This window comes from Larimichthys crocea, chromosome I (assembly GCF_000972845.2).
Source record: "Larimichthys crocea isolate SSNF chromosome I, L_crocea_2.0, whole genome shotgun sequence".
Lineage (NCBI taxonomy): Eukaryota > Metazoa > Chordata > Actinopteri > Sciaenidae > Larimichthys > Larimichthys crocea.
Window position 1 is genome coordinate 20,346,640 of NC_040011.1, and position 26,791 is coordinate 20,373,430.

General features: G+C 41.9%; 3 protein-coding genes across 5 annotated transcripts; 1 reads left to right on the forward strand and 2 right to left on the reverse strand.

Annotated features, from left to right (window-relative positions):
- The first annotated feature begins 588 nt into the window (after nt 1–588).
- On the forward strand, nt 589–7,169 carry mtch2 (mitochondrial carrier homolog 2). 2 transcript variants are annotated; one of them, XM_027279994.1, is made up of 14 exons: nt 590–730; nt 1,683–1,767; nt 1,958–2,021; nt 2,861–2,967; nt 3,412–3,438; nt 4,263–4,319; nt 4,598–4,655; nt 4,832–4,883; nt 4,971–5,030; nt 5,295–5,388; nt 5,714–5,761; nt 5,853–5,920; nt 6,001–6,076; nt 6,411–7,169. In XM_027279994.1, the coding sequence occupies exons 2-14, from the start codon at nt 1,690–1,692 to the stop codon at nt 6,495–6,497; spliced, it is 876 nt and encodes a 291-aa protein (XP_027135795.1). In that variant the 5' UTR covers nt 590–730; nt 1,683–1,689; the 3' UTR covers nt 6,498–7,169. The 2 variants fall into 2 exon arrangements, with proteins under 2 accessions (XP_010747645.2, XP_027135795.1); XM_010749343.3 differs by lacking the exon at nt 1,958–2,021 and having other exon boundaries at nt 589–730.
- On the reverse strand, nt 6,841–10,376 carry LOC104933821 (zinc finger protein 414). The gene is made up of 5 exons (XM_010749345.3): nt 10,195–10,376; nt 9,864–9,974; nt 9,432–9,537; nt 8,859–9,361; nt 6,841–8,269 (listed from the first exon to the last, which is right to left on the reverse strand). The coding sequence occupies exons 1-5, from the start codon at nt 10,244–10,246 to the stop codon at nt 8,100–8,102; spliced, it is 942 nt and encodes a 313-aa protein (XP_010747647.1). The 5' UTR covers nt 10,247–10,376; the 3' UTR covers nt 6,841–8,099.
- Nucleotides 10,377–11,268: 892 nt separating this feature from the next.
- Nucleotides 11,269–26,574, reverse strand: ankdd1a (ankyrin repeat and death domain containing 1A). Of its 2 annotated transcripts, none has more exons than XM_019257713.2 (15): nt 26,301–26,574; nt 22,578–22,681; nt 21,161–21,259; nt 18,944–19,042; nt 18,754–18,858; nt 18,512–18,610; nt 17,072–17,170; nt 16,404–16,502; nt 16,218–16,316; nt 15,772–15,870; nt 15,581–15,679; nt 14,538–14,633; nt 14,103–14,304; nt 13,595–13,726; nt 11,269–13,434 (listed from the first exon to the last, which is right to left on the reverse strand). In XM_019257713.2, exons 1-15 carry the CDS (start codon nt 26,332–26,334, stop codon nt 13,373–13,375), a joined length of 1,527 nt encoding a protein of 508 aa, XP_019113258.1. In that variant the 5' UTR covers nt 26,335–26,574; the 3' UTR covers nt 11,269–13,372. The 2 variants fall into 2 exon arrangements, with proteins under 2 accessions (XP_019113258.1, XP_027135693.1); XM_027279892.1 differs by lacking the exon at nt 26,301–26,574 and adding an exon at nt 26,184–26,283.
- Between the last annotated feature and the right edge of the window lie 217 nt (nt 26,575–26,791).

Sequence of the window (26,791 nt, forward strand, 5' to 3'; positions counted from 1 at the left end):
TTATTTTGCTTTCCTCTTTATTTTTGTATTTTTTTCTGCAATTGTATTTTTCAGCGTCCTGTTGTGTGAGCATATTTTAGTTCCCTCCAATGTAAATATATCTGCTGTGCATATGTTGCACTGACTTGTTTGGTGAAAAATAAAAAAATAAAAATTTCAATAGCACGTGTGTGTATCTGCAAATATTTCTGTGCATGTGAACAATCTGAAGAATTCTCCACAGTTTGAACTATGTTAGTATGATGGCAAAGCATACTAAAGATGAGAGTGCTTTTCATTATGCCCAACAGTGTGTAGTTGGTTAGACAGAAATCTGTAATATGAATGAAGTGTGTGCCATCTGCTATCTTTGCTTTGATTTTGGTTGCAGTGCTTCATTTTGTGGGATGTAAGGTAAAAAAAACAAACAAAAAAAACTGTAAGGTATAGACAACAGACTAAAATGAGTTCAGGCAACTGAGAACTCTGTTCAGCCAGTGGGTTTTAGTGTTTTAGCACATGAGAAGACCTGTAATGTAGAGTCTATGCCACCTACGAACACTAGATGGCGGTACCGTTATGATGACAGAAAATATGAGCGCTCTCGGCTCTTATGACGCAAGACCAAAGAGAAGAACTTCCTGTCTGTCCTGTTGCTCCAAAAATGGCGGACACGTGTGGCCAGGTGCTGCTGGGGTCAGGGCTCACCGTCCTGTCTCACCCTCTCATGTACATCAAGGTCCTGATCCAGGTAAGAGCGGCGCTGTTCGTGCACACGCTGGGGAGCTGGTCCCGGTCCAGGTGCTGCTTTAAGCTCGGTGTGGTGGCCTCGTACAGGACACTTTAACCCGGCAGTAGCCTGGAGACTCTGCCGGGGTGCAGTGAGCGCAGCGCGGCGTCATGTCGCCTCAGTGTCAGTGTAGAAGAGTCTTCATTATCCTTTAATTCAGCGCCGACACAGGTCCCTGTGTGTGTGTGTGTGTGTGTGTGTGTGTGTGTGTGTGTGTGTGTGTGTGTGTGTGTGTGTGTGTGTGTGTCCGTCCCTGTGACCTCTGTTCACAACACTGTGCGGGGGGCGGAAATACACTGTGTTAATGCACAGCTGCGTCTTTAATGCTCATAGTGCAGAATGTAAAACGACCTCACACACACACACACACACACACACACACACACACTCTGCTGCTGCGTGTAGTCCATTCACACAGTGAAAGGTCAAGAGCGTTTGTTTTAGCTACAGAAACACTGTCACACTGTTAGCTCCACGTCGACATGAAGATTTAAATAACGAGTTTGTAATATATGGACTGACCAGTGACAGGCACTGTCCAATGACAGGCACTGTCCAATGACAGGCACTGACCAATGACAGGCACTGTCCAATGACAGGCACTGTCCAATGACAGGCGACCTTTGGCCCACACAGAGCTTGTAGTTCATTAATAAGCACACTTGCTGTAGCTGTAGCTTTGTGCTCACAGACGGATGGAATAGGTGTGTGTATGTGTGGTGAGAAGAATGACATGAAATGAACAGAAGAGCCAGAGTGAAGAAAACACTGAAACTGGTTGAAGTGAAGTGTGTCAAACAAAGACAAAAGTGTGTGACAGAATGAAGGAGCATTCAAAGAGAAGTCAAAGTACACACTGCTAATGCATTACTGTGTGTGTGTGTGTGTGTGTGTGTGTGTGTGCGTGTGTTAGGTAGGACATGAGCCGCTCCCCCCCACCCTGGGCAGGAACCTGTTTGGCAGACAGGTCTATCAGCTGCCTGGACTGTTTGCTTATGGTGAGTTTGACTCTGCCTCATGGAATCTGAGTTATTATTACAGAGGGCACAGAGAGATGTGTCTAGATAAGTGTGTCACCCTGTGTTGCTGCAGCTTCTACTTTTAATGTGACTGTCTCCAGCTGTTAAACGCTCTGATTTAACACACAGAGTGTTTGCTGGCTTTATTAATACGTGACAACATTAACAGAAGGAGCTGTGTGTCTGGAAGCTTGAACTGAGAGCTGGCAGACCTCAGATCTGTTCCCCCCCAGGTAAGATGACAGTGTCTGATATTTTGTGTGACTGTGACAGCAGATGGAATATGAGTCTCCCTAAAAGTAAACATTGATCCTGAAACAACAATGATGTACGTCCAGGCAGGTCTTCCTGGTTGTATTCTCCCTGTGGAGTTTTCTTGTAAACAACAGATGATACACAATGTGTGTATGAGGTCTAAAAACATTTCCAGAAGATGAATTCAAAAAAACCTGCAGTGTTTTCTTGTTAGCAGTGGATTTGCACCTGGGCTTTTTTTTTTTTTTTGCTTTGTTTATTCACATGTTACATGGAGCCAACCTGACAGCTGCACATTAGCGAGGCAGTTTGTCGGTAAAGTACAAAGGCTTGTTTTGATTGGCTCCTGTTCTCAGCACTTCCTGTAAATGTTTCAAATTAAATGTCATAGTGGCTTTTAAATGTGAAGGCACGTGTTGTGGAAAACTCATTGATTTGTATCTCCACTCTAATTTATGGCTGACATTATCTTCCATTCAGAAGTCACATGCAGTGTGAGTGTTACCAGACCAGTGTGATACTTTGCCCAACCTTAAACACTGTTTCTGACCAAAGTATTGTAGCTGGGAGGAATGCACAATGTTGGAAGTTTTACTGTGTGCTTCCTATACAGTGCTGAAAGCTGCATGCTTGGAGACACATGTAGGTCCATCCATCAGAGGGCCCGAGGCCGGATTCAAACTCTTTTTCCGTCCTTGTTTCAGTCATTTCTCTTGTTAGGTGGCGCTGTAGTCATTTCTGTTTAAGACATCACAATTCTACAAACATAGTAGTGTTTTTGTGCCCGTTATAACTTTGTGTTGTGTGAATGTTTTAGCGAAACACATCATCAAGATCGATGGAAAAGCGGGTCTTTTCAAAGGGCTTGGCCCAAGGCTCTGTGCTGGCACCATTGGTACCATCGTGCACAGCAGAGTTGTGCAGGTAGGTCTGACTGGATCAAGAGCACCATAAAAGAATGTAATCACACCTTCACATTAAAGTAAAGATGCAGTGATATTGATGCCATTAATATCATCCTGAAAGCGTTTCCTTTGATATTTTTTTTTACTAATAGGTTGACTTCTTCAGATGACTAGTTTTGTCCGAATAACAGTCCAAAGATCTTCCCCTTACAATGATTTAAAACAAAGCAGCACATTTTGGGATGCAACACAATAAATGGTCATCTCTGTTTGAGGGCATTTGACTGTGTGTATGCTGTGACTTCACATTTGGTGGTATTTGGTTCTATATAGGATACATAATGTACATATTGGTGCTAAAGTAGGATAAACCAATTTCTCTGGCAGCCAGGATGCAAATGTAACTCGCCAAGTCTTTCTTCACATGAGCAGTTTTCTAACGCTGACCTCTACTTTCTTACAGAAATGTCAGGAGCAAGACACACCTCAGGTAAGAGCTCTGTCTGACTTATTGTTTCTACATTTAGAGACACATTCTAATTGGCAGTACATTCTCATTGTGTATAGAGTTGGGTGCATCAATCTGTCACTATTGTAAAGGGTGTGTATGTGAGAGTAAGGGTGAGGTCATGCTTCATACGACATGCAGTTCGACCACATCAGAAATGAAAAACATTGGGGGTGTTGTTTAGCTCAGTTGGTAGAGCAGCCACCCCATGTACGAAGGCTCAGTCCTTGCCGGGGTGGCCAGGGTTCCAATCTGACAAACACCTGTGGCTCTTTCCTGCATGTCACTCCCCATCTCTCTCTTCCCACATTCCTGTCACTCTTCAGCTGTCTCTAAAAGGCCAAAAAATAATCCCAACAGGCACACTGGAAGGAGGGTGAAGAGCATGCATCATGCGTGATGTTGTATTGTTACAGTTCATACCACTGAACACACAAAGTCGTCAGTTGTGTGTGGTCTGAAACAGTTATCATGTAAAAGTAGACAGGATGCAAACAGCAGGTCCACAGGAGATGTGGAGACTGACCAATCACACACTTCAGAGTGCTGCTGTTCCCTCAGATACCATACATCTGTACATCAAGGAGACAGAGCAGAATGCTTCCTACGATGAGGCTGTGGACCACATGTGTTGTTTATACAGTCTAGATCAAGAATCAGATGTCTTTCACATTAAGAGTAATGGTTCATGTTCATAGAGCACAGTGATTTGGATACATGTGTCAAATTTCATGTCAGTGGAATTTCCTTAACTGCTGTGATTGGTCTAACTGACCTGGGCTCATCTCGGTTTGTTTGTTGTCCAGGTACTGGGTGGTCAGCAGAAGGCTGTGGAGGGCTCCCTACAGCACGTTGTTAACGAGGTGAGGCAGTGAGAAACAAGAGCGCGTCTTCATCCATTCCTTCTGTTTTTATTTTATCTTCGACACCCTCTGTGTTTTCAAAATGTTCTGACTGCACAAATTATATGATGAAACCTTTCATACACTGTCAGAAAACATACGCACTGAGTGGGCTAAAATGTGAAGAAACTTAAAATAATAATAAGAAATGTGTTCTGTTACAGCAGATGTACATGTTTCTACACTTCTTTTGATATTTAATCCATGACTCTTGAGTTCATTGTTTTCCATTTCCACAGACAACCAAAGAGATGATTGCTCGTTCCTGTGCCACCGTTGTCACACATCCCTTCCATGGTATGTCATGAACTGCTCAGATCCTTCACTCTACTCTAACTGAAGCACTTTTAACTGAACGTAGATCCATGTTTATGCTCGTGATACTTCCAGAGCTTTCGGTTGTGATACATTTGAATGTGCTTGGATCAGTGTGTGTGCTATCTAAGTATGTTTTTCCTCATCTTGTGTTTCAGTGATTACTCTGCGATGTATGGTACAATTTATCGGGAGAGAAACAAAATACAGGTACAATTAACTGTCACTGTCATTAACTGACACTGTCAGTGAGTGGAGTCATGAAAAAAGCTAAAAATGATGTTTTTGTGTTGTCAGTGGAGTGTTTGACTCCATCGCCACAGTATACAGAGAAGACGGCATCCTGGGCTTTTTTGCGTAAGCTTCACTTTCTTTGTCTTTTTCTTTCCTGCTTCAGACATTTTAAAAAATGCTTTGAGAACTGAATTACATTACACTTCAACTGATTTGAATATTTTTCCACTGTGGTGCAGAATTGTGAAAATCCTTAAAGTGCATGTGTGGTTGCAGCGTAGACATGCAGCACTGCAGTGCTTCAGTGGAGCTGGGACTGGATTACAGCCTGAAATGTTAGTGTTGATATGTTAATTATTTGTGCTCTCATTCATTCTTCTGTTGCAGTGGTTTGATCCCTCGCCTGCTCGGTGACGTCCTGTCTCTGTGGATTTGTAACCTGCTGGCTCACCTCATCAATGCATACGCCATTGATGACTCGGTATGTCACTACTTCTTCCACTGCTGTCGGGCCACATTTCTGTAAAGTGTGTTCACACACACACTCTTCCAGACTTTCCAGTTGTTGGTGAGCTCAAACTGGGACCCTATTTGTGTCCTAGGTATAGGTGAAGACAAATCAGTTCAGCATGATCAATAAGAACTTTCTTTTGTGGTTAGGTTGGATGTAAATGAGATGAGATTAAGCAGCTCATATTTCTGCAGTCCATCTTTTCATTGACGCTGTATTGAAAGTGTTACTGCTGCCCATCCTGCTGTGTTTCTTCAGTCCAGAATGAACCCTGTACATGTGTTCTTCCGTACAGATGAGTCACACAGCAGAAATCAAGAACTGCTCTCAGGCTGTGACGGGGGTGAGTGTGACAGACGTGAGCGTCTTTATGAGCAGCAGTCTGTTTCCAGCTCGTAGCTCCATCACGCTCCTCCTCTGCTCTTTTCTTCCAGTTCTTTGCCAGTATGCTCACATACCCTTTTCTTCTGGTGTCAAACCTCATGGCTGTCAATAACTGTGGGTAAGTTGGCAGGACATGCAGCTGCTGTAAATCCTTGCAAGTGTTAAAACCAGCAGACTCATATAGTCACTGCTTCACAGGCTTGCTGGAGGTCTTCCGCCCTATGCATCAGTATACCCCACCTGGGTGGACTGCTGGAGGCATCTAAGCAGAGAGGTAAACACATCACACATCTGAGCCCTGATGATCCACTGAGCACTGCACACACATGTATCATGAACATGTTAACATCTATGATGTCATCAAGTCAGAGCACTGAGGAAATTCACTTCAATACATCACAGCTGTTCACTCTAATATGTAATAATACACTACTTGTTGTTCACTGTGGGAACATCCACAGTTAGTAAGTACACAGAGTCCCTCAGTATTACATCCTTCCTGTGGTGTTAAGAGACTGCTGATCTTCCCACATGCTCGGAGCTGTACGAGTTGTTTCACTGCTGAAAACTGTAGCACTGCTCACGATTAAACACTCTCTTTGTTCTAGGGCAACATGAGCAGAGGCAACAGTTTATTCTTCCGGAAGCTTCCAGCAGGAAAGATGTACGCAGTTGACCAGAAGAGATTTTTTTAAAGCCTGGAGAGAACTGAGCTGAACAAAGTTGTTATAATAAAATAAAAAAAAATCAACATTGCCTGATCTGGGGGGTGGGACAGTCGGCACTTATCTTTTTTTTTTTGTATGCACTTTTTTTTTTTTAACCTGCCATCATGTGAAATGATAGTTTCCAGTTAATTTCCAGCAGGTTTTGTTTTATGAATACATTTTCAGCTTGAAACTACAGGGTTGTAAAACAATGAGACAAATGTCTTTCTAACACCGACATGTACAAAAACACTGATGGAGGACGGCTCATGCTGTTAAACATGTCTGATAAACCAATGTGAAGCCCCCATGTTTGTTTTTATAGATTAACTAATGATAATGACTCATTCATCCACGTGTTGGGATTTGTTTGTTGAAATGGGCACTTCAGTCTGCATGTGGTAATGTCTACTAATACACGTTAATGATCAGTGGGACCTATGTCATATGGTATTGTCTCGATGTGTCAGTTATTGTGAAGCTCACTGCCTGATGGGTGTGTAATACTAATAGTCAGAGGGTGGTGCTGGTGGTTCAGGAGCATGTATGGGTGGACTGAGGCATGGTAGGTAGCCTGAGCTGACCAAAATCTCTTGGCACTGTGAAAGTGCTTGTATCAACTCATTCTGACTGACCCAAATAAAAACTGCTTTTTTTGAACCTTGTCTTTCTTGTAAAGCGTTTGGTGTGGAAGTTTGTGAAATCACGGTAGATGGACCAAAGAGGACAAGGTGTTAAGACGGAGGAGCAAAGAGGAAATTGGTTATAGCTAAATGACTCAGCCCTCTATACAAAATAATGTGTGTGTGTGGGCAAGTTTGTTCTGACAGCCACAGACAGGTCAGACATGTGAAGGTATTAAGACAGACAAAGACAGAATTAGTTTTGGTCATGTTTTGGATTTGTTGACTATAAGACAAATTGTGATGAACAGCAGCCTTTAACTGGCACGGCACACAGGTTTACATCTGTAGGGGGAAACAGCTGTGCAACCCACCGCCAACATGACAGTAATGCACAGCTTTCTATGAGACACACAGAGTTTCCTGTTTGCAATGTGAGAAACAAGTTCAGTTTAGAATCAGGTGACAGTAATCTTCAGTTTCACACTGAAACAACACAGTCAACTCAGAGTGGATCTCAGTACATGACACCAATAAAAGCACTAAAGGTCCAGTGTGTAACATTCATGGGAATCTATTGGCAGGAATAAAATACAACACTCAAAGTATGTGTTCACTGCCAGATGCTGCTCAGTCCTACATACTGGACCTGTAGGTGTTTTGTTAAGTTCAGTCTACACAGGCTGTCAAATGACTGGGTACAAAAGAACAGTGGCAGTAATAATGAAGTGACATAAGTCACACAGCACTCTTCTATCTAATGACACATCGTGGTATGTGTGTAGGAGCTGTGTTAAGTGCTTTGTGGATTTCCTATCACATGTTGTGTTTGGAAGTGCAGGGGCTTTACATTCAGAACACAGTTAGGTTAAACTGCTGACAGGTTTCCATCAACAGAATGAGTTCTTAGGGACAACAAAAAGGCAACATTTTGTCCCAGCATGCATCTGGTCGTCCTGCTTCCACACTATGCATTAGTGGCAGAGCTCCCAGTGTCTTCTGCAGCTTTGTTGCCACTGTGCTGGCTGTTGATGTGTTGAGTCATTTCCTTACGGTTGGTTACCGAGTGTCCACACTGCACACATGTGTAGCGGCCTTTAGTGTGCTCCCAGAGGATGCGTCTGTTGCAGGCCATACCTGATGGAGCAAAGGACAAATTAACATGCCAGTACAACATATGCACAAGACTCTCATATTAAAAGTGTTGTTTTATTCTGGGCCGGAAGAGACTCAGAGAGATTCAGTCTGGAAGGCAAAATCACATCCCAGTGTGTCTACAAGGCTGTGCGTGATCAGACATTTGTTGCTCCTGCACAGCTGTGAGGTGTACACACAATTCTTTTGGGACATGTATGTATCGCTCATCTCCTGTTTGTGTTGTTACTGCTGCACCACAAATGGTCCCTCTGGGATAATAAAGATTACCTTCAGCCTTCAAGTTCCATTATCAGAACAATCATTTAGTCTTCTACTATATGTGTGAAAGTGTGAAAGCAAAACAGCTGATACGTGGAGTTTGACTTGAGTTCTTTTGTTTTTTGTCAGAAATGGAATTCAGTGAAATCAAGCTGCATTCTCACACAGCTGCTACACAGAGGAGAGCAGCTGTGGACCACCTGAGTGAGGAGAACTTTGGCTCCTTGAATGATTTTCTCATAAACAGTGGAAGTCAATGTGTACATCTGGTAGGTTACAGCTGTGGGCTTCAGGGTGAGGAGAAGTGTACCTTGATTCTTCTTCCAGACAGCTGAGGACCCAGGAGGAGAGTGAGGAGCTGATCCAGGAGACCTGGTCTGTGTCTGCTGCTGACCCTGGGCACCAGGGGGGTCGAGAGCTGCTGTTTGGCCAGCCTGGTTTGGAGACAGAGGCAGATCAGAAGCTTCGTTCCTGAGCTGAGGCTGGGGAGCGACCTCTGTGAGCTGTTGAGGGGAGGTCTCTGGGTTAGACATGAAGGGGGGACCGAGGAGGGGGGGGGCAGCTGAGTCTGGAGGAACACTGGCAGGAAAGGAACCATCTAAGTTCTGGATTTGAAAGGGTGCTTCCTGGGGTAAATCCAGACGTGGGGGGTTCTGGTCCATGGCCATGGGGGTCATGTTTGGGTTGGTTCCAGTAGGCAGGTGGGTCATGGCTTCAGTTGCCTTTGTTTTGCCCCGTGGCACTTTGGAACAGGTGTGCAGGTGAGTCAGGAGGCCGCGGTAGGATCGTAACTTTGTGCGACAGCTCTCACACCTTCGGGAACAGAAGCCACGTTACAGTTTTACACTTTCTCAGCCGAGGAGAGAAATTAAGACAAACTCACAGGAAGAATATGTTGGGTTTGTGATGATGCCTCATGTGTTCCATCAATTTCTGCATGTTGGGGAAGGAACCGCCGCAGCCCACAGTCGAGCACAGCAAGGCCTTTCCTGAGGAGAGGAGAGAGGACACAGCCTGAGCGTGAAGCTTCATCTGAGACTAGACAAGCTGCTGTACTGATTCAGCATCGCTCTGTGTACCACAGGAAAGACCCAACCTGCTCTGCTCTTTAAATGATCCCGTGTTCTAACGTCCGTTATCTGGAATGTCTCTACTACCTTCTCTAAGTCTCTAAGACAGGGGGTATGATGACACACACACACACAGAGCTCACCGGGCGCACACACACACAGCTCACCGGACACACACACACACACACACACACACACACACACACACACACACACACACACACACACACACACACACAGCTCACCGGGCACAGACTGCGCTGAGATGTCGTGGTCCTTGATGTGAGCTTCCAGAGCGCTCACGTCCGCGTACACGCGCTTACAGCCGTGGAACGGACACGGTGTCCTCTTGTTGCCTGAAACGGATAAACAAGACTTCAGAAAGTTAGAGAAATAAATTAAGTTAGTGAATTTAATGACTGTGTTGTGTAAACAACGTCATTAGCATAACGACAGAGTTTGTTTGCACACCAGCTAACAGCTTGCTAGCTGGCTGCTAGCCTGGCCACGCAGTGTCGTGGAGGACTGAGATACACGCGTGGACTCTGAGTCTGTGTGCACTGTTCAACTACAAACCTCCGCTTCCACTGTCAGCTGTCTGCGACACGTTGCCGTCCGCAGACATCATTGTAACGAAGTAGCTGTTTGAGCTCAACAGGGACGAGGACAACAAAAAGAAACAGAAACGGACTTTAAGTACCACAATGCAATGGGGCAGGTGGTTGGAAAACCAGTTTAGTGGCGTTCATCTGCCACCTACTGGACTGGAGCGACAAGAGCCTGCAGGAAAAACCAAGAGACTCTTCACAGGCACACAGTCTGCGTGTCCTGCGTGTCCTGCGTGTCCTGTGTTCAGACGACTCGTGATATTTTCTGGCCCAGCATCCTTGCAGCACCAACATGTCTTTGTACATGATAAAATATCATAGACGTGTTTGTTTGGACAGAATGAATCAAACATTCATTTCCACCCTACACATGATAAGGAATATATCTCATGCACAATAACAGTGTTATTTATTATTTATTTCCTTCCTTCTGTGAATATACAATAGTTTGGTTAATAAACGTTTGCAAGCAATCTCTTGTATTAAATATTGAGCATATTAAACAGCACAAATAACTTTAATGTTTGTAGCTATATCAGCATCAGGCCTTCACAGTGATCACTGGATTGGTTTGTTGTGGTGATGTGAATGGAATGCTCTCACACATCAGAGACTCAGGGTCCAAACCATGTCTACACTAACCCTGACCAAACAAAGGCTGCATGCCCAGCTGTCGCTCCAGACACTCAGACACCAACAGTCCCAGCCTTACTGTTTCAGCTCGCTGTTCAGTCACTTCATTAGACACTTTGTCCAGCAAAGTACAATATCAACTGAGACAGTGCCAGCATGTCGACTTCTGCATGTGGCCATGCAAGTATACAGTGCTTACACGGTGTATATTTATCAATAAAGTGAGGTTTAATCAAATTACCACTAATAAAATGATGCACAGGAAAACCTGTAATGTGTGTGTGCTACATATTCAGCTTAGCAAGCAAATATGCTTAGTTTTGTATCATCAATCATGTATGAGAACAGCATTAACAGCAGGTCTTTGTCTTTTCATCTTGTCAGTCACTTTGTGTTAGTCATCAGTGAGTGTGTTTTCAAAGTGAACTTTTTATTGGTGTCATGAACATGTACATAGTTGAACTTTATACATGTTTATACATTAATTCTACAAAATACATTTGCATGGATGCAGAAAAAAAAATTTATCTGATTGATTTTGAAAAACAATCAACCATCTCTGATTAAGAACCGGCCAGGCTCGTGCAAACACAACTTCTATTTCTAGCACACCTCCACACATTTAGAACTCAGCACACACTCACTCTGCTCTTTATAGTTTAACATGGTACAAAACATGGTCTGTCATACAGATCATTACAAAAACTAGTGTCATTACTTTGTAAAAGTACTCAGGCATGTATTCACTTCATGCAAAAATAGTATAGTAATTATTTTATACACCATTAACCATAATTACACCAAGCATTAAAATGCATCTTTAGTGACTCACAAAAATCAAGTAGAAATGGAAATACATCATGTGTAAAGCCCTACAACACTGTTCCCATAGTAATACACATATTAATATACATAATATACAGTAATGTTTGTTCTGATCAAAGCAAAACTGAGAAATGAAGAATATCCATGGAAACATCAGGCTGATTCCAAACCCTCTTCAGTGGCACTACACTCAAAAGAGAAAACAAAAACCCTGTTCTAATTATTTCAGCTCGATTAAACTCTGTTTATAATGTCAACACAGAGCTGTCTTTTCTCTTCCAGTTGTGCTTTAGATAACAAACTGAGCTTCATCTGCTCATGTTGCTGGTCCTAATGGTATGTAGTCATTACACCACTGAAATGTAATGAGTCAAACATTTTGAAGGCCATGAAGACAGAGTGCAGAGCCTGAAGTCCTGCCTCCCACAAACACACACAAGACCACTGGTGTGTCAGACTGGGCATCGATGCATAGAACACATCAACAGGAATAAGAAGAAGAAAGATGCTGGTAGCTTTATCTGGAAAGTTCCATGTGCTTCATTCTATCATAGTAGTACAGTGTATTTAATGTGTATGAGAGCTGCTCCGCTGCTAAGCTGCATCACAAGCTGTGAGTGAAGTTTAATTATAGCATTATTATTTCTATAGCACCAGTGTGAAGTGCTTAACAATGAAACAGAATGTGCACAGGTGAGTCTGAAGGTGATCTTACAAAGTGACCAAATACCAACGTTTATATGGAGCTGAGCAATAAATACATCAAATATACATTACCAAATCGATAACCAATACAAATATGACATTATGAAGAGTGATATGAAATACATACAAACTTATGAAAATACTACTGATGAACTGCTAATAATGGAGTTTGAATTTCTTAAATCATTTCACTTCAGCTCTACTATCCTTCAGTGTTAAACACACAGCACCAACATGTGAAGTCACTACTGTCACAAATCTTCTGCTGTGAAAGGTTGAGACTAGACTGAAGCTGTAACTGTCTTCACATCAAACCGTGACTGCTGGTTGTTACATTTCCACATGATAATGTGTGAGAGATTTGTTGAGCATGACATCACTGGACGTCTGTGTGTCTGTGTGCACAGAGTCATGCTTTCAATGGATTGTCTTCAGTTCACTCAGTTTATCATTGAGTTGCTTTTTCTTTACTTTTTTGTTACCCGAGTACTTCGTGTTGCACTGTGTTGATAAAGTGCTGAGTGTGCTTCTGATCACCTTCTACTGCAGGCAGACACTCACCATGGCCTAATACATAGAGACTGCAGAAACACCGCAGTGGTCAAACTGGTGAAGTTCATCACTGAGTGCAGCTTTAAGCACTAATAATAATGTATTATTATACATTATTATGATGAATGACAGGAAGTCATGATGTGCTAAAAAGCCCTTTGTGGAAGTACTGCATGCATTAAGAGTGTTCATTCAATTCATATTGAATCATTTCTAATAAGAATGGTAATAATTAATGCAATATCTTTTTCTCCAACGCTAAAAGAAAATTAAAAAAAAAGAAATTCAGAGCGATCACAGTCCATTCAGTGTGTGATATGTAGACACACATGCTATGGACAGTACAATGTCTGTTTGCGGCTCGACGCTGGACATTTCCAGCTGAACAGAGTTTGATGTGAACTGAAACCTTCGCTGGCACTCGGTATTGGTCACATTGCAGAGCACATTTTGGGAGAGCTGGTTTCTGCATTTGCCTTCTGCCGGATGCACTCTGGATGATTCAAGACAAAGAAGAAACATCATACACACATGTTAACGTTAGAACTGCAAAGTATTACAGAAATAAAATTCCCACATGACTTCAGGGACTCCATGTTGCACTGATGGACAGTTAAACAAGAATACAAACCACAGTGACGCTGATGGCTCACCTGCCAAGTCTGTCCGTGAGATTTCCACCAGCCCCTCGTAGAGGCCTTTGATCGGGTTCTCCCCCGCCACCACCACTCCATGAAGCCAGATTAACAGCATCCGGTGACCGTGCTCTTTGAAGCTCTTCATGTCTAGAGGTTTCATTCAGAATTAGAGTACATCAAAAAATCAGGGTTCATTTATTGTCATTTTACAAGACTACTCATGCTACACACACTCCTACTCCATTTTGGTCCACATTTCCCTTCTTAGTGTCAGCTGATAAAGACACATGTAGCTACAGCAGCTCTACTGAACTGTTTTTAGTGCACAGAGTGACACATGTTCAGAGACACTGCCACCCTGGAGAACCACACCAATGTGTGAAGACACATCACTAGCAAATGGCTTGAAAACAATAAAATGATTCCTCAAACAGAAAGTCTGAATGATTGTGTGCAAAATGCCTTTCAGAGCCACTGATGGGCTGAAGTACCGAGATCCAGAGATCAGCATGCTGTAGCTCACCTGTCCACTGCTGTTCTATAGCTCGTATATGTGCGTCGCTGAAGTCCCAGTGTTGTGCCAGAATCTTCCATTCCCCACGGCACAGGTGCTTACTGGCCAGTCTCCACAGGACAGAGCGAAGGTGCTGTGTTTCTGCCTGGTGGTCCTGCTTGAAGCTCAGAGGTCTGCCTACCCAGGTGTTCTGCTCGCCTCCCATGTGATCCTGAAGTCAAGAGGGGAAGCAGTTTGTTATCCATCGTGTACATACTGTAGGTAGTATACTGTACAAAGCACCCTGAGTTAACACAAATAAAAAAGCTCACTCTGAATGTTCCAATAATGAAAAACACTCTTCTGTAATACTCATGATCAATAAGTCACCATTATCTGACACAAAACATCATTTCTGTTTTAATAAAGTTCTTCCAGGTTAGCCGCTCACCTGGATAAACTCACCTTCTCCCATTTATAAAAACGGTCAGCTTTGATGATCATGTCAACCAGGATCACATGGTTTCCTCTCGCTGCCACCTCCAGACACGTCTTGCCCTGCTGTGTGTATCATACAGTGAACAGGATGTGCATTACTCCATGGTTAATTTGACTCTTATTTCTGTCTTCTATTAAAATGACTACTTCCTGGGACGAGCTTGATTTCATCATCATCATTATTTTATTATCAATGCATCAGGTTTTAACTATTTTGAGTAGAAATTGTCAAAATCATTAATGACAGATTGACAGTAGTGGAATGCAACTAAGTTTACTTAAAGTCTAAAAGTGTGTAAAGTAAGATAATAATAAATATGAGTTCTGAGTTTGTCAGACCAGAGAAGAAAGTGTTATTAACCACCCAGCCAAATTTGAATAATTACCAATATCAACACGTTTAGGAAATGAGGTGTCAAAATCAGGTAAAAATGAATTCTCAGCTCCAGGACTGTGGGGGTGTGCCCTCTGAATGTGCTGAAGCCATGCCCACTCATGGAAGCAGTCAAGCAGCCATTTTGAAGCGACTAAAACGTGTCAGATGAGTTCAGAAAATGACACGACTAGCTTTGAAACACTGAGCAAGATAAATTGATAATCTTTGAGATATGATGCAGTTGTCGCAGTTCCAACAAACAAACAGAATGTGAATATTAATGCATCAGTAATAAAAAAAAGTGTCTGTGACACGGAAAGCCTCTTTGCTGCATAACATACTTTAAATTTAAAAGTTGTTAGTATAACTTTTTACTATTGCTTTTTTTAGTAAGTATTTCTACTTTTACTTGACTAAAGGATCTGAACATCAACAACATTCCACTATCACACATGAACCATGTACACACATGGCTCCATGTGTTCATGCATTCACACATGTTACCTCACAAGCACCTGACCTTCATATAATGAGCCCCCTAGGCTGAAAACCATGCTGCCAAAGGGTGAGGAAATCTTTGTGGACCGACCGACTGACCTGGGTGTTATGGCTCACAGTGTGTGCAATGTGGTACCTTGTCAGTCAGACTGAGATTAACTTCAGAGATCAGCATCATCTCAGCCGTGTCCTGCCAACCATGCTCTGCTGCTATGTGCAGAGCAGTCTGTTGTCTCTGTGAACCACAGGGGAGAAAGCCCATCACTATGCCACTGCGATGTTCTCTGATGTGTACTAGTCCAGCTGGAGAGGTGTGTGTGTACTCACACTGTCAGTGATGTCCAGGTCGCAGTCAGCATCTACAAGCAGCCGTACAACCTCTGTGTGATTGCTGAACACAGCTAGGTGCAGTGCTGTGTTGTGTTGCTGTCTCAAACACAAAGAAAGGAAACAATAAGAACATGTCATCTGATGTGTGAATGATTACATTATTTTGTTTTGGCCTAACCAATCAGCAGTAAGCATGTTCACACTGAAGCTGCAGCTCAGGCTGCTAGGAACAGTCAACTTCATTCTTGTTGTAGCAACGACATCAAATGTCAATAGGTGTCCAGCTGCTTCTCATCCACACTTTGTCTGCCTCTGTGTCATGGATGTAGCTCGGTAGATAAGTTGATCTTTAAAGCCGCTCTGTGTATTAACTTAACAGTGACTCAGCAGGAAATCTTTCATGAACAAACAAGAAACAGTCACATGGAGTTGGCATTACTTACATTGTTTACAGCATCTATGTTGATTCCTGCCTCCAGCAGCAAACTGGCCTCTCTCTCAAAGCCATGCTGTGCCACATAATGCAGAGCGCTCATGTTGTTCTGCACACACAAGACAAGGCGTTAAACCTGCTGCAACATTGTGTTATTACAAATGATTACATATGACTTTCAGTGAACAAAACGTACACTCGTCTGCGCGTTGACATTACAGCCGGACTCCAGCAGCAGTTTGACACATTCATAGTGACCTCCAGAAGCTGCCAGGTGCAATGCTGTGAGACCATCCTGAAGACACAACACTCCACACTAAGTCATACTATTGATGAGGAAATGATGCAATCAGTTTACGGAATGTCTCACCAAAGGTTAGCAGAGATCAAAGTGAGCAGAACAGATCAGTTTACTCTGACATGAACCAGATAAACACCAAAAGAGGAAACAGGAAATGTAACTAAATAATAAGTCACTTATCAGAAGGGAAGAGAAATTTGAGCCCAGCTCGCACATGACAACACAACTGACACAGTGTGTAAGTCATGTTAAGTCATGTGTGTGTGTGTGTGTCAGACATGATGGTAAAATGTGTTTCTGGAGACACATGCTGTAGCTGTAGTTTTTAGTGTTTATTAAAAAATTTGCATCATTGATGGTGCAAAAAAACATTGTTCAGTGCAGTTTATAATAAATGAGCTAAAAGCACTGTGACAAGCACAAGTGAGAAAATGCTTCCTTTAAAACAGAAAGTCTCATGTAGAAACACACACAGGCTCATCACACAACATCAGCATCATCACCAGAAATGAATGAACAAAGTGCTTTTAAGCATGCAGCTCAGTGCAGTCCTGTGCTCTCACTAGATTCCTCTCATCGATGTTGATTCCGGTCTCAATGATCTTCTGCAGGACGTCAGTGTGGCCGCTCCTTGCTGCTAGATGTAGGGCTGTGTTCTCTTCCTGTGGTCCAGACGTAACACATGACAAGCAGAAACACACTCTGAGGCCACTTCCTGTACAAACAGCATGTCCACCAAACCATGTTAACACCTCACTGCTTTTATAGTCTACAACAAAATGGTTTGTCAGCCTGACGTTGCATTTACTTTAAAATCATAATTCTGTGTGGAGGAGGGTCATTTCACTTCATCTGACAGGACAGAGACGAGAGGGGTTAGGACATGAAGCAGCATCAAGGACTCAGGGAGCTCACCCCTTTCAGTCTGAGGTTATATGAGGTGTTGGCTTTGTGATAGCTTACAGTACACAAGGTATGGTGACCCTATGTGTTGCTGTTTGGGGTGAGTGTCTGTGTTTTGGCCAACTATATGGTTTTAGTACAACCACATGGAATGTTGTCAAATCCTAATTTTTCAAACTGAACCATGAGATTTACACCTTCCCTAATGCAGTATACTGTACAGACTGTGAAGGCCACACTTTTTTAATATGTGAAAAATAAAACTGACTTCATTTGTAGTAGCCCCCAAAACTGACACAATACTAATACAATGATGGGTTATGTAACACAGATAAAAGTACATAGAGGACTACAGGAAACTGTCTAGGACACTAGATATCACAGACTGCATGGTGAAAGAAAAACAATCACATCTCAAAGTTAAAAGAAATGACAGTTTTGGGCTTGCACTACATGGGCAGCAAGAAGACCTAAAAACTGGCTTCTGGTGCATTTATCACTTTCTGAAATGAAGAATTATTATATATATATAGTTATGGTTTTTATTTTATTATTTTATTTATATTATTATTATTATTATTATTTTTGTATGCCTTTTTTCAAACATTTATTTTTATTTAATTTTATATATAATTTATAGATTTCATGTCACAATAAAATAAGCGTGAGAATAAATGTTGATAATGAAATAAAAACAAAAACTATAAACTATTAGATCAGGACAATAAAATTACATTCCATAATAATCATTTTGACTTATTTTACAAATGATTGTTTCATAACTCTGATGTGTCACATAAAAAGAGCTAACCTCTGATGTGATCTGATCATCGCATCATTTTGCTCCACTTCCCACCTCTCATGGACCATGTGATGGATTTATCAAACGCTTTGCGTCATCTGCTCAGTAGAAATATTTACTGTGAGTGAACTGCTGCAAGTGTCAGTACAGACGCAGAAGGCTTCAGCTGGCACAGCCAGTGTACACAGGATCTCAGGTCACAACATGTCCTGCTTTATGCTCTTTGTTTGTGGAAGGACTTCAAAACTTGATGGGTGTGTGTGTGTGTGTGTGTGTGCGTGTGTGTGTGTGTTACTACCTTGTCCTTCAAACCATGTGTGCAGCCCATTCCAATCAGAAACTCCACCACTTTAGGTTGTCCATGTTCAGCAGCCAGGTGAAGTGCAGCCTTCCCTGACTGCTCAGAGACATCAGCAGGTTACACACTGGAGCTCATCTACATACCCTCCTTTCACAAAGCTTCATATTCCATTCACCTTCATTCAATGAGAAACTGGTGATAAGCAGACCAACATGTTTGTTACAGTAAAGACGTGTCACCTTGTCAACTCTGTCCAGACAGATGTCTTCCAGGTCCTCCATGATGAACTCCAATAAGTTGATGTGGCCTCGCTGAGCAGCACAGTGCAGCATACTCAGACCATCCTAACACACACACAGACTATGAGACAATGCCATGATAACCTGATAAACTGAATCTGGACTGGCAATGGCATGAAGCAGCTCTTACTTTGTTTTTACAGTTGAGCTTTGCTCCACACGACACGAGGACCTGCAAGATTTTTAGGTGACCAAACCAGGACGCCAGAAGAAGAGCATTCATGCCAAACTGTGGACAAACATTAACATGAACAAGAGTTGTCAGCATGACAGTGAAGCTCTGATAGTACAAGTATATAAAGTGGTATGCAAAGTGTCCCTGCTCGCCTTCATCGTCTGTCTGTGTGTCTGTGTGGTCCTAATGATGTTAGAAAGCTTCCTACCTAAGTAAACTAAACTAAGTATAACTAAGTATAACTATTAGAGACAAAATCCATCACCTCTTGCCCTCAACAGGCATTGATCTGCATTCTGATACAGCAAGTACCTGATATGTATTTAGACTGTTTTTCTCCCATCGACCTTCATCAAATAACTTTAATCATTTCTGCAGCTAAGCCGTCAACCTGTCTCTTAGACCCCATCCCAACCAGGCTGCTCAAGGATGTTTTACCTCTAGTTAGTCATTCTTTATTGGATACGATTAATCTGTCTTTATTATCAGGATATGTACCACAGTCCTATAAGGTAGCTGTAATTAGACCTCTTCTTAAAAAGCCCACTCTAGATCCAGAGGTCTTAGCCAACTACAGACCGATATCAAACCTTCCCTTTCTGTCTAAGATACTTGAGAAAGCTGTAGCTAATCAGCTGTGTGACTTTCTCCATAACAATAGTCTATTTGAGGATTTTCAGTCAGGATTTAGAGTGCATCATAGCACAGAGACCGCATTAGTCAAAGTTACAAATGACCTCCTAATGGCATCAGACAAAGGACTCATCTCTGTACTTGTCCTGTTAGATCTTAGTGCTGCATTTGACACCATTGACCATCAAATTCTTTTACAGAGACTGGAACATCAAATTGGCATCAAAGGAACCGCCCTAAGCTGGTTTAAATCGTATTTTTTAGATCGATCTCAGTTTGTTCACGTCAATGATGAATCCTCCATGCAGACCAAAGTTTGTCATGGAGTCCCACAAGGTTCTGTACTTGGACCACTTCTATTCAGTTTATATATGCTTCCTTTAGGGAACATCATTAGGAATCACTCTATCAATTTTCATTGTTATGCTGACGACACCCAATTATATTTATCGATCAAGCCTGATGCAACCAATCAGTTAACTAAACTCCAAGCATGCCTTAAGGATATAAAAAGTTGGATGACCTACAATTTTTTGATGTTAAATTCAGACAAAACTGAAGTTCTTGTAATTGGACCCAAACACCTCAGAAACTCTCTTTCTAGAGACTTAGTTACTTTAGATGGGATCACCCTGGCCTCCAGCTCCACTGTAAAGAATCTTGGAGTTGTTTTTGATCAGGATTTGTCCTTTAACGTCCACATAAAACAAATTTCGAGGACTGCATTCTTCCACTTACGTAACATCGCTAAAATCAGACGCATTGTCTCTCAGGCGGATGCAGAAAAACTAGTCCACGCATTTGTTACTTCAAGGCTGGACTATTGTAACTCTTTGTTATCAGGCTGCTCCAATAAGTCTCTTAGGACTTTGCAGTTAATTCAGAATGCTGCTGCACGTGTTCTGACAGGAACCAAGATCAGAGATCACATCTCTCCCATTTTGGCTTCCTTGCATTGGCTACCTATTAAATCTAGAATAGAATTTAAAATTCTTCTCCTTACTTACAAAGCTCTTCATGGTCAGGCACCATCTTATCTAAAAGAGCTCATAATACCTTATTACCCCTCTAGAACACTGCGCTCTCAGGACGCTGGGTTCCTTGTGGTTCCTATAGTTTCCAAAAGTAGATTGGGAGCCAGAGCTTTCAGCTATCAGGCTCCTCTTCTGTGGAACAAACTACCATTCTGGGTTCAGGAGGAAGACATGGTCAACACTTTTAAGAGTAGACTTAAGACTTTCCTTTTTGATAAAGCTTATAGTTAGGGCTGGCTCAGGTCATCCCTTAGTTATGCTGCCATAGTAATAGACTGCCGGGAGACATCTCTTTCTCTCTCTCTCCCTCCCTCTCCCTCTCTCTCTCTACCTCTACCACCATCTGGTCACACACAGGCTTTAAATATTACATTTACCATCTTTAGGTAGAAGCTTTTATTATGCTATCATTTGATAGAACAATAATATTGAAGTATTGTTTTTATGTTTTATGTTTATGTAATGAATTCATCATAATGATTTCATTACAAACGTGTGTACTTACAGAGTCTGTCTCATCAACTTCAGTGTCATGGACCAGGAGGAGACGTAGAGCCTGTTCACATCCAGCTCCTGCTGCCCAGTGCAGTGCTTTACGGTCGACCTGTGCACAGACGGTACATGACTGACTGACTGTTCACCTGCTCAACAGCTGACAGTCTGGCTTATCAAGGCAGCAACATCGGCAGAGGAAATAATGACATCACTGATAGCTTAGCTCCATTAAGTGGCTCAATGTCAGTGAACATGTACAGTACAGGGCCTGGAAGCAGCTCACCGAAATGCATAGTTTTTTATAGTTTGTGTTTGTACTGTAAAAATACCTGCTGTGACCATCAGCCCATATCTCTATAAAAGGAAGTTCACACATGTACTTCTCTCCACCCACACACACACCAGAATGTACATAAACATAACTCACTTCCTTCTGTGTGTGTGTGTGACAGTTAATGTGTTGGAAGCATCAAACCTGTGAGTAACATTCAAAATAAACAAGGTCTGTGTGTAAAACTAGACCAGACCAGACCAGTTACAGCTGAAAAATTTAAATAAATAAAAATAGATGTTTTATTCTCACTGATTTTATAATATGTCCTAAATGTTACACTTTAAACTGATTCACATGTTCCAACAATAATTGAAGTATGCCTCTTTCCTTTGTATTAAAAGCCTCTGAGGCTTTTAAATCTAATCTTATATTTAATGCTATAAAGCTTTACTTAGAAAACTGACATCTTACCGTGCAACATGGCACCCATCCATACATTATCTAACATAATGTTTATCCTCATCAGGGCCACGGTGGGGCTGGAGTCTATCCCAGATGACTTTGGGCAAGAGGCGGGGTACACCCTGAACAAGTCACCAGTTCATCACAGGGCACATAGAGACAAACAACCATTCACGCTCACATTCACACCTACGGACAATTTAGAGTCACCAATTAACCTGTTAAGCTTCAAGTCTTTGGACTGTGGGAGGAGCTGGAGTACCCGGTGAGAACCCACGCAGACAGCATGCAACACAACATGCAAACTCCACCAGCCGGGGTTCAGACCAGAAACCTTCTTGTTGTGAAGTGATAGAGTGTAAGTAATGTAAACATTTAAAAACGTTTAGAAAACATTGAAATGATTTCATCATTGTTCAGTTTTGGTGTGTTTTTCTTCATGTCTCTGTTTTCAGTTCCACCCTTCTGTCACTGGAACAAGAACTGACTCTGAAACCATGAAACTCTCTCTCTCACACACATACACAGAAGACGCAGCCAGACAAACACAGCAGCTCTTCACTGAAGTGTACCATGTACTGGAGTCTTGAATGAAGGTGAGCCTTGATTTGAGTTATTGAGTTATTGGCTGCACTGTGCAAATGAAACCAGCTGCGGTGAGCTGTGGCTGTGAAAGCAGGGACTGGCTTACTTTATTCTTGGCCTTGACATCTACACCCTTCTTGATCAGTTCCTTAATTTTCTCTGTGTCGTTCCTCTTTGCAGCATCATGGAGTTCCTTTTCTGACCACAGCACTGTCAGAGATGAGAGACAAATGTTAGTGTTGTACAATGTCGGAGGAAAACAACCTTAAACCTGTGCCCCTACAATACACGCTGAAGTGTTAAGAAGAACTGCACATCGTCTTTTTAATGTGAGTTGAATTGCTTTGTGTAGTTTCTATGATATTTTATTCCACCCCCCCACCCACATGAGACTGTGGAGGCCTTAAGCAGCTTTGTCAGCAACAGACTGCTACTAATAATATTGCTTTATGTGCACTGTGCAGTGACCTGCTGCTGTAAAAAAAAGTGTGAAAAATCTCTTCCTGTGTACACAAATATATATAGTATGTGCATCTTAGTATAATGCTACACAAAACAGTTATTTCTGTGAAATGATCCATCATGCATATCCATATTTTATACTGTATATAACTTTATTTCATTTGTCTTCATTGTATTTCTATTTCCAATAAATCCGTTTTTTTTTAAATATTTTATTTCTTATTTAGCTGCTGTGAATTTATCCGGTGTGCATCAGTAAAGTCTATCTTATCTTCTGATTTTTATTTAAAAAACTTTCAACTCCTTTTTTCTCTTTATCTATGTCATTTGAAGTTATCAGTATATTACAGTGCAGTGGTTCTTCTTTCCTGTCCTGGACTACAGATGGAAATGAGCTCATAGTTAACTCTGTCTGTGAGAGAAACAAATGAAGACATAACAACAGATCCCTGTGTGTTGGACACGTCCTTGTGTTCTGAGTCCATCAGACCAAAGAAGAAAGTGTTATTAACCACCCAGCCAAATTTGAATGATTAGAAATATCAACAACTTGCGAACGATGGGAGCCGGCTCTGATGCCCTATGGACGCAGCATTTGGGCGCATTTTAATAATTGTGAACACAAGGCAGAATGCAGAATTTGTAAGTCAAGCTGTCATATCAAGCAGGGTCCACAAACACATGAGAACTGTGCATCCAACAGTCAATAGCCGTCCTTTTTTAAAAGAAAGTTTGTATCTGTTTTGTGTAGCAGAGTGGCTACAAGCAAGTTAGTGCATTCATTGGGTAGTTTCAGAGTTACAAGGCTCTGTAAACGCTATGAAATCAATGGGCAATTTATTGATAGTAGAAAATGTAAGTTGGACCTGTGGGGGTGTGTCCGGGGTGTGTGTGTAGGGAGAGAGACGTCACAGAGCTCATACTGATAACGCTATATGCCGGTCTGACAGCGTGTGTAATTGTTTTGGCCCACAGTAGTCTGTGTTCAAGCTGAGGGAGCTCCATTATTCCTGGTCGCTACAATACTATTACATAATGTGTGACAGGAACGACAGGTCTGTTCAAACCGAACTACTGATCCCAAACTTTGGACATCTTTTGTGGACGGTCTCTTCGCTCTCTTCCATAGTGCCAACCTTTTGACTCTGAGTCGCGTGCGTCACTGTTTACAGGCCGTGTAGAACACGATCCCCGGTGTCTCTCTCTCAATTCAATTCAATTCAGCTTTATTGGCATGGGAAACATGTTTACATTGCCAAAGTGTCTCTCTCTCTCTGTCTGTCTGTCTGTCTGTCTGTCTCTCTCTCAATTCAATTCAATTCAGCTTTATTGGCATGGGAAACATGTTTACATTGCCAAAGCGTCCCTGTCTGTCTGTCTGTCTGTCTCTCTCTCAATTCAATTCAATTCAGCTTTATTGGCATGGGAAACATGTTTACATTGCCAAAGCGTCCCTGTCTGTCTGTCTGTCTGTCTCAATATGTCATGTACCTCAGTGAAACAATGCACTGTGTGGAATTGTTTTGCAGCACCTGCAGCCCAGCGAGGTGGCATTACCGACACACATAAACTTTAGAACTTTTTTTAAATTAATCCACTTGTTCTTCATCTCTTCATGTTTGGGAAGTTTAAATAAAGCTGTTCATCCAGGGAAAATGCATTTGCAGTACTAATAACTGCTAATAACTAGCATACAGAGAAGCACAGATGCTAACATGCTAAATACTGTTATCATAGACATATATACATAGACGCCGCATTGAGCGCTGAATCGTACGTCGACGTCGCCGCCATATTGGATCGGGCAGATCTGCCGGTAAACTAATAAAAGGAAATGGACTGAACTTCATAAAGCGCCTTTCTACAAAGTTCTTTAAGTTAATGTCTCTTATACACCCATTCACACACACACTAATATATCTGGGAAACAAACAGCACCAAAAAAACAACGTATGTAACTTTAAAGTGATGTTAAATGTTTACTCCTTATGTAAGCACCAAACCAACGTATGTATTTTCTAATGCTGAGTGTTTACAGCTATTAATGTGTTAACACTGTTACTGTGATGATGAATATTGAAATATTTATATTTAACATTTAATCTGTGTCTATAATAACCAGATCCTGAAATGTAGATGTGACATGAGGGTTTTCTGAATAATATTATAAAAAAAATATATATATATATATATGTGTGTGTGTGTTGTGTTGTGTGTGTGCTCTTATTCAGAACACCCTCATGTCACATCTACATTTCAGGATCTGGTTATTATAGACACAGATTACATAAATAAATACATAATTATAGTTAAATATAAATATTTCAATATTTATCATCACAGTAACAGTGTTACACACATTAGTAGCTGTAAACACTCAGCATTGGAAAAATACATATGTTGGTTTGGTGCTTACATAAGGAGTAAACATTTATAATCATCACTTTAAAAGTTACATACGTTGTTTTTGGTGCCTGTTTGTTTCCCAGATATATTAGTGTGTGTGTGAATGGGTGTATAAGAGACATTAACTTAAAGAACTTTGTAGAAAGGCGCTTTATGAAGTTCAGTCCATTTCCTTGTATTAGTTTACGGGCAGATCTGCCACATCCAATATGGCGGCGCCGTTTACGTATCGCGACCAACGACCAACCCGCTCAATGCGGCGTCTATGTATATATGTCTATGGGGTTAGGGAGGTGAGGGGATTATGCTCAGGGTGGCCTCAGCGTGTCATCGAGCCACCCTTTAGGACCGCCCACAACAAAAACTGGTGAAAAACTGTTTGAACCTCTAACTCCACATTTCACTAGAATATCCTTCAAAGCCTTTTCACATGTTTTCAGCGACTATTTTACAACATATCTCATGTATTTTGAAAGAAATCTCTGAATTGACTTTACACAGTCTTTAATATTAGAAGCCATAAACATGGCTTAATGGCACACGCTAGAAATGGGTGAAATACTCCTTTAATGTCGCTTCCTGTCACTCACGCAGGTGCAGTGAGAAGCTGCTGCTTCTTTAATGACAAAGTTAAAGTTATTCATGTTATTTACGAAGTTATTCATGTTATTTACGAAGTTATTCATGTTATTTATGACGCTATGTTCACTCTGTCTGTCCAACACATCAGGCTAAAGGCGGTAATTCCTGCTAACAGGTTACAGAATCAATAAATCGTTAAATATCATCCGGTAACGTGACTGACTGTCCGCCCTCCTGTTACCGTGTCAACGAGCTTCAGTACCGTTTCTCTCTCGGTGGTTAACGCGGACATCCTGCTGCTGCTGACTGACTCCAGCTCAGTCTCCGCTGGAGCACAGCAGAGTGTGCTGTGTTCGAGTCTGTGTTATAGGCTACTCACAGATATCGTCCTCCGACACCAGCCCGTCCTCCATCTTGGCGCCGTGTGAGCCTCTGCTGTCCGGACAGCGCTCACATCGCCGGACTGCCGTCCATTCCTTAGCCGAGGAGAGGAGAGGAGGAGAGGCTGGACGCCCTGCCTGCCCGCTAAACACTTATTTCTGGTCAAGCCACACACAATCAGACATGAAACACACTAACTTCCGGTCAGGACCTTCAAAATAAGATTTCTTCGCTAACTTACAGCTATAGTTAAAACATTTTGAGCAATTACACTACTTCTGATTTCCAGGATCAATGAATCGGTGCAGCGGTGTCTTCAAGTTGCTTATTTAGCCAAAATCCAAAAGAAAACAAACAAAAAAAACATTTTAAATTATTTAAAATGATATAAAACATAGAAAAGCTGCAGAGAAGCAAATAGTGACAGTTTGCATGATTCTCAAAGTTGTTGTCAACTCATTTGCAAATTACTCACTGCTTCAGCATATA